Source organism: Lycium barbarum, chromosome 11 (assembly GCF_019175385.1).
Source record: "Lycium barbarum isolate Lr01 chromosome 11, ASM1917538v2, whole genome shotgun sequence".
NCBI lineage: Eukaryota > Viridiplantae > Streptophyta > Magnoliopsida > Solanales > Solanaceae > Lycium > Lycium barbarum.
The window spans coordinates 100,515,052-100,527,010 of record NC_083347.1 but is presented as its reverse complement, the minus strand read 5'-3'; the positions used below and the strand labels follow the sequence as shown (position 1 = coordinate 100,527,010).

The following is an 11,959-nucleotide window of genomic DNA, read 5'->3' as shown; positions in this document are numbered from 1 at the left end:
ATCAATTTACACCTATTTAACTTGAGTTTTTGAGTTCTGACTTATTCCAACAATTTTGTTAATATTGTGCCTTATTTTTTATTAGTAGTGAGTGAGATTTTGAAGATTTTAAAGTTGTAATAATGCTGGAAGGAGCCATAGCTTGTCGATTGCAACAACAAAGCGACATTATGGGAAGAAGATCTTTTTAAGAAGTTTAAAAAGTCTACAGGTTTGTTTACTTTTTTTGTTGCTTTACATTTTTTCTCTGTTAAATTTGTTAGTAATAGATTTATCTAAGACTTGTTTTGCGCTTGAATTCTATGTCCACACAAATATAATTAGTTGTTTATGTTTTTTAGTGCTAAAATAATTTATCATTATTAACAGGTAGATCTGTGGAATGAGAGCATATAAGTGACAAACTAAGACAAATGTTGATCAAGCTAAGGTGCAGTTGAAGACCGTGGAAGGAGAGAAAGGGGAAGATTATACAGCTCTGGACTCAAACAAGATGGTGTCATACAAAAATTATGTATTATGACTATTTTGAAATTGAAAAATATAATTATCAGTAACTTTTTTTTAGATCAAGTACAATTATCTGTAAGTTGAGACGTGTTTTGGAATAAAAAAATGAATTTGTTTATAAAATTCTTGTTACCAACAATGCTTGTGGAAAATTTAATTTGTAATCAAGGAATTGTTGAACATGTAGCTGGATATATATAATTGCCCTATAAAATTATTTCACTTTCCGTAGCAAATGAAGAACCATTTTAGCCATAATTTTATATATTTCATGGCTAAGAATATAGATTCTTAGCTATAATATAAAAATATTTGTGGCAAATACTTCAAATCATAGCTATGAATTTCTTGATTCGTAACTAAATATGAGTACTATTGCCACGAGACTAGACTGTACAAATAGCCACAAATTTTGCATTTACGTGGCAAATAAATTAAATATTTTGCTACAATGCAATACCTTGCGGCTACAATATGAAGATAGCTACAAATTTTATTTGTCGTGGCAAAAGAATAAAATCACTTGCTATAAGTATATTTTTTTGTGGCAGAAGCTCTTTACCGTTACAGCTACAACACAAAAAAAAATCCATAGCAATAAGTAATAGTCCTTAGCCACGGACCATGTAAAGTTTGTAGCTAATTTTTAGCTACGCTACATTTTGCTACGAATGCTACGGAACAAAAAATTGTGGCTAGAGTGTTTAGCCACGAAAATTTTTATAATTAGCTACAATGTACTTCGTAGCTATAGATACACAATGTTGTAGTGTGTTATCTTCTTGTATTTTCAGTTTTCTAAGGTTTGTTGCAGATTCTCAATTTTGTTAGTTTTTTTTTCTTTTTTTGTGCTTAATATGTTTGGCATGTGCTTTTTAATGTGGTCCCGAAATGGGTGGATATGGTTAAATAAGGTTTGCTTTTGGAGTTATGTTTTAGTGGTTTTGGGATTGGTTTCTGCTTTTGTAGGCCTGGGGTTGGTGGTCATCACTAAGCTTCGTCCATTATCTGCTACTATTGCAATATTCTTGTATTTTCAGTTTTTCTAAGGTTTGTTGCGGATTGTTAGGTCTGAATTGTTGCACGTTTATTGTTTTGAAAATCTGGGGTTTTGCACAAAGTTAATCTATGTTGAATTTTGTGTAGTTATCTCAGTTACTCTAATCCCAACTTCTACCTTTTTGCGATTTTCAGTGAATTTAAGCCTTACAATGTCCGAACTTAGTTGTAATTCAACGAAGAATTGTCACTGTGGTGAAATTGCTCGTTGCTTCACTTCGAAAACAACTTCAAATCCTGGTAGGATATTCTATAAGTGTCCTAAACCTAAGGTAAGTGTTATTATTGAATTATTTGTCCAGTCTCAGTTTGTTGTTTCATTAAAGCTTTTATCATTTTTTCATATTTTTATTGGCTTGAACAGGGTGAAACTTGTGGTTTTTGGGAGTGGAAAGATAATTTTCCGGACAATGCTTTGTTGGAAATAATTGATTTGAAAGGTAAATTGGAAGTGGTTACGGTGAACATGGACAATTTAATGAAACAACTGCTTCATCCGTTCAAGTTGGTCTCCAAATTCCTCAGCATAGGAGGACCATGCACCCCACCACAGAAGCTTCTTCAACTCACCTTTACTCCACCTTTTGCACTAATTTGCCTCAATGTGCTTTACACAAAATCTCCGATGTGCTTCAGGCAGTACATTCTTTACTGCATCAAGCAGTCCCTACGTATAAGAAACAAACAATGCTCAATATTTACACAGATTTAAAAAAAAAAACAGATTTAAAAAATAGATAAAAAACAGATTGAAAAACAGATTTAAAAAACATATTTAAAAAAAAAACAGATTTAAAAAACGTATTTACAAAACAGATTTTAAAAATAGATTTACAAAACAGATTTAAAAAATAGTGTAGTTTACCTTCTACATGTCTGATATGAAGGTTATTCCTTTGCCATTATGGAGTTCAAGTGAGTGTTGCAACTGCTGTAAGAACCAGCTCCAAGTCCTCTTGGTCTCTTTATCAACCACTGCCCATGCTAGAGGGTAAAATTGGTTCATACTATCTTGACCAATAGCAACCAGTACTTGACCCTTGGCTTTTCCTTTAAGGAATGTACCATCTAACCCAATAAATGGTCTTAACCCTTCCTTAAAACCCATTTTCAATGCCTTGAAACAAATATACATTCTTAGAAATTTCCTTTTACCTTGAGCTAGTGCCTCCTTGGACAAATTAATCACAACATCACTTCCTGGATTTGATTCTCTCAATTCATTTGCATAGGCCTCCAGTTTTTTGTAATTATCTGTAAAACTACCTTCCAGAGTTTCCAGGACCTCTCTTTTGGCTCTTTTACATTTTCCTTCACTTACATTTAAATCAAAAACTCTATGTAAGTCAGCCCTCATATCTTTTATCTTGTATTTTGGGTCATCTTGTAACTTTCCCTTGAAATATTGAGCTATGATACTAGAGTTGATCAGTGGGTTATCATACACTACACCACAATTACTATGAGGAATTAAAGTCTTAACAGTCACCCCAACACTAGTATCATCATCAGATATGTGGCATATAAATGGGCATCCTACAGCATCACATGAATATCTAACCCTATGCGTATCACTTTTTCCAACGACTAACTCTTTCTTGTTTGCTAGTGCGTAAAGTCTACAAAAATTCCTTGCTTCTGGTATGTCCTTGAAGGTCATACCCTTAACTAACTCCCTAAAATCATTCAAATTTTCAGTGATAGCCCTTCTCTTGTGGGTAGCAAGTCTCTCTAATTCCTCACTATCATATTCTGGACAATCAAATGCCATACCATTATCATCCTCAGTGTCACTACAATCTGTCCCAACTTCAGTAACAAAATTAGGTACTAAGAAAAGTGAGTCATCATTTTGTAGAACATTTGGAACATGAGCATCTGTCCCAGCTTCATTAACAAAATTAGGTACTAAGAAAAATGATTTATCACTTTGTAGAATATTTGGAACATGCACAACTATTTCACATTCATCAGTAGCAAAGAAATGAATGACATGGTATTCTTCGGAGACAAATGATAATAATTTCCTAATACCTTCGTCACCTTCTAATTCAAAGTACTTTTCAGATGGTCTAGCAACAATTAATTGTTGGACACCTACAAATCCTAACTGGAAAGTGTACTCATTTACAATGTCAATATAAGATAAGAGATCAAGATCATACTCTCTCCAATAGTGAACCCATTTCTTTTCATACAATACATGTGGTTCTCGAATCCAATCACCACCATGATGGAAGAATAAGTTGACTTTTATCATCTTAATAAGCTGCAATTAATTAGTAAGTAAAAGTTAATGTAAATGAGTAGACAAAATACCATTTAGCAAAACAGAAAAGTAAATTAGTAATTTAGTTAAAATAAGGGACCACAAACTGAAACCAAGACACAATAGTATAAAAATGAAAAAAAGATTTCAACTACTTCGAGGACCACATATCTAAGATCTAACAATAGGGGACCCTTCATAAATGTAAAACTAATTACCAAAACAGAAAAGCAAACACTAAATGAGTTAAAATAAGGGAAAACTAGCTAATAGGGGACCCCTCAATAAATGTAGAACCATGTAGCTAGTTAATATAAATAAATGAACCTTCCATAAATGTTAAACAATAAAAAATATTAAGAGACAATAAGACTACAAGACACCACACAACCAAACATATATCAAATGAAATTGTTTATCACACTAACCAGTATAAAATTCTGGAGAAAGTATAAAAAACATGAAATTGTTTATCCCAAAACACACATGGCATTGTTTATTGACTATATTCCCCAATATTGACAGAATTTTGTTTTTCATAAATCAGCCCATAAACTAATAAACAACAGAACCAAACGAAGCAATACAAAATTCTACAAACCAAACCCTAAAGAATATTTTAAAAAAAATAAAAATCCTAAAACAGTACCACCTTTCATTATACCACCAACCCCACATTAATATCAAGACCAGACAAGAACCCTAAAACCACTAAAAACAAAACCCCAAAAGAAAACAATAATTATAACATGTGAGTCCACCAGAGAGGCATAAAGTAACTATGTGAGTCCACCATTTTCACTAAAAAGCAAGTAAGACCAAACTTTATGTTTGTAATAACTGTCAGGACACCTTTCCAGAACAAAATAAAGCTAAAAAAAACATAGGAACTCTAACCCAACATAGAAGAACTATGCTTATAAGATTCTATTGCACTTTCCGTATAACCCAACAAAGGGAAACACCTGGAAACACATCAAAGACAAAAAAATAACTAAGACAAAAAGGAATCTAACGAAAAAGTTGAAATCGGAATATATTAATCAACAAAAAATCCAAGAAATGGACCCGAATTTAAAATGGAAAAGGAAACAATAACAATAGCATCAGTTGAACGCATATATGTACAATCACTACCTTTTTGAGCCTTTAAATGGACTAAATTCGGAACATGAAAAACCTAGGGTTTCTAATAGAGAAGTCAGGGGTTGAAGACGATAGAGATAGAGAGAGGTGGTGGGTTTTTTTTTTAGAGAGAGAGAGAGCAGCGTTACATATGTTATACGGGTTTGGTTTAGGCTTATTTGGTAGGATATGTTATTAACGGATGGGTTAATAAATTAATTGGGTCGGGTGTTGTGTTTGTTTTGATCCGGATGAAAAAAAAAGATGGAAAATAAGTTAGCCACTGAAAGAGTGACACGTGACACGCGACACGCCGTTATACTAAGGGCATATTTGGCCCAAAGTATAACGGTAAGGGTATAATTGGCCCTAAAGTATAACGAAGGGCATGGATGAAATATTTTTCAAAGTTCAAGCGTAATTTTGGCCCTTTTCCGTTTTATATATTGCAAACGCGCACATGATATGGCAGGTCTTTCAGCTAGTGGACAAAAGTAAAGTAAGAAATGCTTTTGAGCATTTATGGGAATTGAAGAAACGAAAATTAGAAACTTATCAAAAAATTAGAAGGAGCCCCCTACAACGAAATAGGTACAAGGAAAAAGCAATAGACCGGACCAGTCTATAAAAACGAAACAATCCCTTTATAACCGTATAACCGGTCATTTATAATATCAAATAAATCATTTTCATGGGGGCACTGCTTGTTGAGACGTCTGCAAAGGTTAAGGCGACACCAATTGAAAGCTGTGCTAATTCAACGTGAGGTAGCTAAAATAGGACGGACATGAGAAAGGCAAGAATCTTCAAATGCTTCCAAACAAGATCGAAATAAAATATTATATATTGCAAGCGCATGCGTGATATAGCTGGTCTTGTAGCTAATAGACTTAATTAAAGCAAGCAATGCTCTTGAGCATTTATCGGAATTAAAGAAACGAAAATTACAAACATATTAAAAAATCAGAGGGAGGCCCCCAACAATGAAAAGACACATGCAAAGAGCAATAGATCGGGCCAACCTAAAAGAACGAAACGATTCCTCTATAACCAGTCATCAATAGCATCAAATAAATCATTTTTATGGGGGAGCTAGACGCGCCTGCAAGGGGTAAGTCCATCACCAATTGAAAGCTAAGCTAATTCAACACGAGGATCGATAGCTAAAAACGTTTAGCTACCGACTAGGAAGGGGATCGGAATATTAAAAATGTTTCGTAGCCTGGTACAATAAACTGTGAGGGACGAGGAAAACAAGAAATTTCAACTGCTTACAAACAAGATAGAAATAAATTTTTATAAATTGCAAACACGCGCATGATACAGGTCTTTCAGCTAATAGACGAAATTAAAGCAAGCAATGCTTTTGAGCATTTATGGGAATTGAAGAAACTGAAATTAAAAACTTAACAAGAAATTAGAGGGAGGTCCGTAATCCCCCTATGACCAGTCATCCATAATATCAAATAAATCATTTTTCACAGCAGAGAGCTGCTAGTAGAGACGCCTGCAAAGGGTAAGGCCATCGCCAATTGAAAGCTGAGCTATTTCAACGCGAGGATCGGTAGGTAAAAAGCTGTTGACCTTCATAATAAATTCCCTTAATGCTCTTAGACCTTCCGGCATGGGATCATCCTCTGAAAGTGCAACTGTCCCATGCCATAGTGTGTTGTCATACCCTATCACTCCTCCAATTTTCACCAATTTTAACACTTTTTCATGGTACTTTAGATAATTCTCCTTATCAGCATCGATGAACACGAAATCAAACGTCCCTTCTTTTTCCTGTGTTCAATCAAATAATACTTATTCACTACTAAAAAAAAAATAAGAATTAGTGACGGACAAACTTCGTTGTTAAACAACAAAATTCGTCGCTAATCCTATTTAGTGATAGATTAGCAACGGATTATCATAAAATTCTATTAGCCTCGAGCAATTTGACGAAGTTCATAGCTAATTTCAGTTTTTTTTTTTTTTTTTTTTTTTTTTGTAGTCAACATTAATATAAATTAACACAAAAAAATATTCAAAGTAGGGAATATTTTGTATTTAGAGAGGTGGAATTTAGTGGCCAGTTTGTCGCAATTATTAGTTAGTAATTTGTTGCTTGTAGTTTCTTTGTAACTACTCCTACCGCTTTGTTGTTTATGGCGGTATTTGATTGAGTCTGAAATATTTTGACGGAAAGAAGAAAAGATTTATGACACATATAATAAATTACTCTTACAAAACTTGTGTGATCTTGAAATTGATCATGATATTTTTATGGTTATAGGAGCATGCCATTGAGGGAAAAAATGAAAAGTTAATTTATTATTATCGAGTTTCTAAATATGGAAAAGTTTCATTCTATGTGGAAGAGACTAAACAAGAAAGACTGTCATATAAAGCGACAAATGATAATATTAATTACTTTATGAGTTTAAGGTATTCAATTGTAGCAAGTAAGTCTGTCTTTTTTACAAGGTTACAAATTACACGTTTAAAAGAGATTTACCTATTTATATCTTCTGAATGACCTAATAGTATAATATTTTTTTACACTGATGGTATACACAACTTAAACTCTATCTCTTTCCGCTCCCAATATCAAGGGAAAAAAAAAGGACTAATTAAGGGGAATGAAAACCATACCTCAGAGAGAAGTTTCTCAAGAAAGGGCAAGGCCTCTGATTGAATAAAATCAATCTTATGTTCTACACCAGCCTTCTTAATGAATGGTAATCCAACCTCATATGCTTCTCTGTCCGGGTCAATTGCTATTATCTGTAATTGATGGATCAATATAATAAAACAACAACATTAACGTGGAGGCAGGGGCGGATCCACCCTTTAGGCTGGGGTGGCATGACACCCCCTCGATTAATAATTTTTTTATATACTTATGTTGTAATTCGCTTAAATTAGATTAAATATTTGATCCTGCCACCCCCAGTCGTAAATTAGACAAAGGTGCCACGGCTGGTAAACATAAGTTTGAATCAATCTTGAATATTTTCCGACTCCCGTTTTTCTTTGGGCTTTTTAGTTCCTTTGTACCAATAATTTCCTTTTCGGCCCTCCCAATTTTCTATTTATCTTTTTATTATTTATATTGTCTTTTCTCTTTTCTATTATTTTATCTATGATCTCTAGCAAGAACACACAAATAAAAACATCAAAGTTCCTTAAATTAAGCATTTCTCTTAATCTCAAATCTATAAGTATTTAAATCGAAAAACTTGGGTCTCAATGGGAATTTTGGATTAAGATCAAAATTCATTTTTTTTTTTTTATAGTTTCTTTTGTTTATTACTCCCTCCTCCATGTTTACTTGTCTATATTTGACTTGGGACACTCTTAATAAACAATAAATAAAATGAGAAATGAATTGCAGTACTTAGTAATAAGGGTAAAATAGGTATAAAATGGTAAATTATGTCTTGGTTTTCAAACTATGTACGTAACTTATAAGTAAAAGTGGACATGTATTTTTAGTATAATGGACAAATAAAAATGGACGGAGGGAGTGTATTATAAAGATTTATGCTATTCTATAATTGTTAAATTCAATTTAAATCACTTTACTACTTAAATTGTGATGGAAATTTCGTAAGCATTGCTTAGAAAAAACATGAAATTTATGATATATTTTTGAGAAATTGTAGTTTATCTAATTCTACATTTACTTATGGGGTGTATTTACCTATTGAAGAGTTTTTCTATTATTTTTCTTATTTTGATTGGTGTAATGTTATTTTACTTGTGCAAATTCATTTTTTAATATACATAAGAGATGCAAGTCCCTTGGTGAAAATGTTGATTTTACTTCTGTTGTTAATGGGTGTTAATGAGTGTGATTCCTTGTTTAAGATGCTAATTATGTTCGTTTCTTGATTATTGAGATGTAATTTTCATATTTGCTAATAAAAAAAAAGAGCCTATTAAGTTGACCTGAATAAACTAAGAAGAGATGGACCCGATCCAAATATACGTTCCTAACAAGATGTACATTGAAAAAAATTGTGACACCCGCCACCTTCAAATCCTAGATCCGCCTCTGGTGGAGGGACTAAATATTAATTACTTAGATGGTGATGTATATATGATGGTGGTATTTATTTTTGGACCGACAACAAATGTATATGTGCTGTATACTAAGTATAATTATACATATAATGTAAATATTATATACACAAAATATACAATTAATATACATATTCATATATAATCACTGTATATTTTAGCTAGCACCCGTAATTAACTTTGACCGACGGGCCAAAAAAAAATAAAAAAAAATACTTACTTTGCCATCTTCTGGCAAAGCAAGAGCAGTAGCCAGTAGAGAGTAGCCAGTGAAAACTCCAATCTCTATTGTCTTCTTTGCATTCATGATCTTTAGGAACATCGACAGGAATTGGGCTTCATCTTGTGGAAGACCCATAAAGCTCCTGCATTTATTTATATATAAAATAAGTTGTGTTTCTCCACAAAATGCAAATTAATATATTCTTATTAAAGGAGTATGAAATAGTACTAAACTATTTATATCTTAACACAGGAATAATTTGAAGACGTACCAGATTTTGATTTTCAATCACGGAGTATGATTCATGCAATTTAAGCTATTTTATGCAGGAGTTAGTATTTTTATTGCTTGTCTTTTCTTTTTTATTCATTTTATCTGTTTTTAAAAGTAAAAATTATAAATTCACACTTTTCCTATGCATGCATATCAAGCATTTCATCCTACTCAGTAAAATAAATGCCACATAAGCTTAGTCAACGGTCAGAGGGGCTTAAAATATTACTAATTTTGAATGAGCTTAGGTGCATGGATTAAATCCCGCAAAGTAAGGAAGACAAAATGTTAAAACAGAATAAGTACAATGTTTAAATATCAATTAGGCTATTCGGCTTATGGAATAATACTAAACATTTAATATCTTAACACAAAAGTAATTTGATGTTTCATATTTTGAGTTTCAATTATCATTCATGCAATTTAAGCTTTTATACTTGTCGAATGGGTATAGCGACTTACGCTACTTTATACTTGTCGAATGAGGCCTTCGAAAGTTCTTTGAGTAACTCATGTTCTCTTGGATAAACTGTGGTTTCTAAAATGTACTGCAATAAAATATAAGAGAATTAGTCACAGTGTAAAAGTTAAATTTTTTATTTAAAACGTTAAAAGGTCATTTAAAAAGTAATTAAAGGTAAATTACCGATGAGAGCAGCATTTGTAATTTGAACTATAGCAGGTTAAATTGCAAGGATAATAGTGTAAAATTTTCATCACACTCTTAGTGGATATAAGTTAAAAACTTGATATATAATCTTTGTGCAAAAAATTAAATCCTTGATTATGTATTTATATAACTCGCAGTTCGTTACGGCATTACGGCCTGCCTAGCTAATGAAATAAATAACGATCAAATTTATATTCAAATGAAATAAAGAGTAGAGAGTTCACATTTAATGTTCAAGGAATAAGTAAGTAATAGTTCTTTGTTACACATGCATTCTGCTGTTAGGCTTTGGCACAGAGTACATATATACATCAATTAAGTTATAAGACAATATTGATGTTGACAAATACGATGGTTTAAATTGCAATCTCTAGCCGTAACGATGTAGTTGAAGAACAAACCTGAAAGAAAAAGACGGAGGAGATTCATTATACTTTTTGGCAGATTATTTGTTGAGCAATAGTAGGGCGAGAGTTAATGAAGATAGATGCATGAAGTAGTGGCGGAGCTACGAGTAGCTTTTGCGAGTGAATAACTTAATGGTCATTCAATTATAGCAAATTCTTCTCTAAAGTCACTAATGTTTCTTTTGTATCAATGAAGTCATTCAAATTATGTTAGTTTATCCACAAAGTCAAAAAAAAAAAAAATTAAAAAAAAAAATTAAAGGGATAATAACATAACCTCCCCTCTAGTTTAACTTTATAGCATTTACTTTCTATGCGGTTATACTCACCTCTTTTATTCCATTTTTAAATAATTCATTAACCTGATTAATATTAATATAAAAATATGTTATTTAACTGATTCATCCTTTTTGTATAGATACGTATAAATATTAAATTTCAAATTCAATAACTAAAATGACCATTAAATATGTATAAATATTATTACAAATTCAATAACTAAAATGAGCTATTGATTCAATGACAAATTCAGAACCCATAAATTTCAAATTTTAAATTTGTGTTTGGTATGAAGCAAGCATGAAAATAGTTACCTTCTTGAGGGCTTCACTTCGAAGAATGGTGGCATGGGGGGTTTTGCCTGTCATAGCTTTAGCAATTAAGGAAAAGTATCTTAGCCTTCTTTTTTTGAAAGTGAAAAAATAAACTTAGTGTTAGGAGGTTGGTCTATACATGGGTTGCAGATTGACCGTATTTATAGGGACGTGTAATTCCCGTTGGTTGAGCTAACTATGCAAAGAGTATATATGATACCTCACGAGCCAACCCACAGTCCAAATTAAAGTGATACAAACCATACCAACCAGTCAACCACACCATAAGGGACCTATTACTATACTCTTTTTGTCCCTACAAGTACCATTCACATTTTGAAAGTCAAACTTTTAATTTAATTATGAATTCAGATTAAATATTTATAGAACTTTTTACATGATTTTTTAAATATGTAAATTTTATTTTTTTAAAAATAAATATTCTATGTCCGAATTCATGAAAAGGGTTGCCTGGTGCATAAGCGGGTTCGAGCTGTGAAAGTCGCCATTAATACTTTGGTAGATAGTCTATATCATACCCCTTGGAGTGCAGTCCTTCTCTGGACCCTACTTTGTGTACCGGACTGCCCTGTTCATGAATTCAGACATAGAACATTTATTTATTTTTGAAATAAAATTTACATATCTGAAAAATCATGTAAAAAGTACTTCTTTTTTTTAAAAAAAATAATTGACCACCTGAAATGGTGGCTTTATTTATTAATAGAATAAGCTGTACAGAAGACCAAAAGAAAATGCAAA

The 11,959-nt window shown here is 32.2% G+C and overlaps 2 protein-coding genes across 3 annotated transcripts; both read right to left on the bottom strand.

Moving 5' to 3' along the window:
* Positions 1 to 2,055: 2,055 nt before the first annotated feature.
* On the bottom strand, positions 2,056 to 3,829 carry LOC132620010 (uncharacterized). Its single transcript, XM_060334749.1, has 2 exons — positions 2,435 to 3,829; positions 2,056 to 2,236 (listed from the first exon to the last, which is right to left on the bottom strand). The coding sequence occupies exon 1, from the start codon at positions 3,827 to 3,829 to the stop codon at positions 2,438 to 2,440; it is 1,392 nt and encodes a 463-aa protein (XP_060190732.1). The 3' UTR covers positions 2,056 to 2,236; positions 2,435 to 2,437.
* A 2,417-nt stretch (positions 3,830 to 6,246) lies between these two features.
* On the bottom strand, positions 6,247 to 11,353 carry LOC132617324 (flavonoid 3',5'-methyltransferase-like). 2 transcript variants are annotated; one of them, XM_060332304.1, is made up of 5 exons: positions 11,198 to 11,353; positions 9,990 to 10,075; positions 9,252 to 9,396; positions 7,601 to 7,732; positions 6,247 to 6,748 (listed from the first exon to the last, which is right to left on the bottom strand). In XM_060332304.1, the coding sequence occupies exons 1-5, from the start codon at positions 11,249 to 11,251 to the stop codon at positions 6,458 to 6,460; spliced, it is 708 nt and encodes a 235-aa protein (XP_060188287.1). In that variant the 5' UTR covers positions 11,252 to 11,353; the 3' UTR covers positions 6,247 to 6,457. The 2 variants fall into 2 exon arrangements, with proteins under 2 accessions (XP_060188287.1, XP_060188288.1); XM_060332305.1 differs by lacking the exons at positions 9,252 to 9,396; positions 9,990 to 10,075 and having other exon boundaries at positions 11,198 to 11,346.
* Positions 11,354 to 11,959: the final 606 nt, after the last annotated feature.

Coding starts and splice junctions, on each gene's coding strand:
- LOC132620010 (XM_060334749.1), bottom strand. CDS start 3,829: ATGATAAAAGTCAACTTATTCTTCCATCATGGTGGTGATTGGATTCGA.
- LOC132617324 (XM_060332304.1), bottom strand. CDS start 11,251: ATGACAGGCAAAACCCCCCATGCCACCATTCTTCGAAGTGAAGCCCTC. Junction 7,733..9,251: donor CTTTGCCAGAAGATGGCAAA/GTAAGTATTTTT, acceptor CATCAATTACAG/ATAATAGCAATTGACCCGGA. Junction 6,749..7,600: donor TTGAGAAACTTCTCTCTGAG/GTATGGTTTTCA, acceptor GATTGAACACAG/GAAAAAGAAGGGACGTTTGA.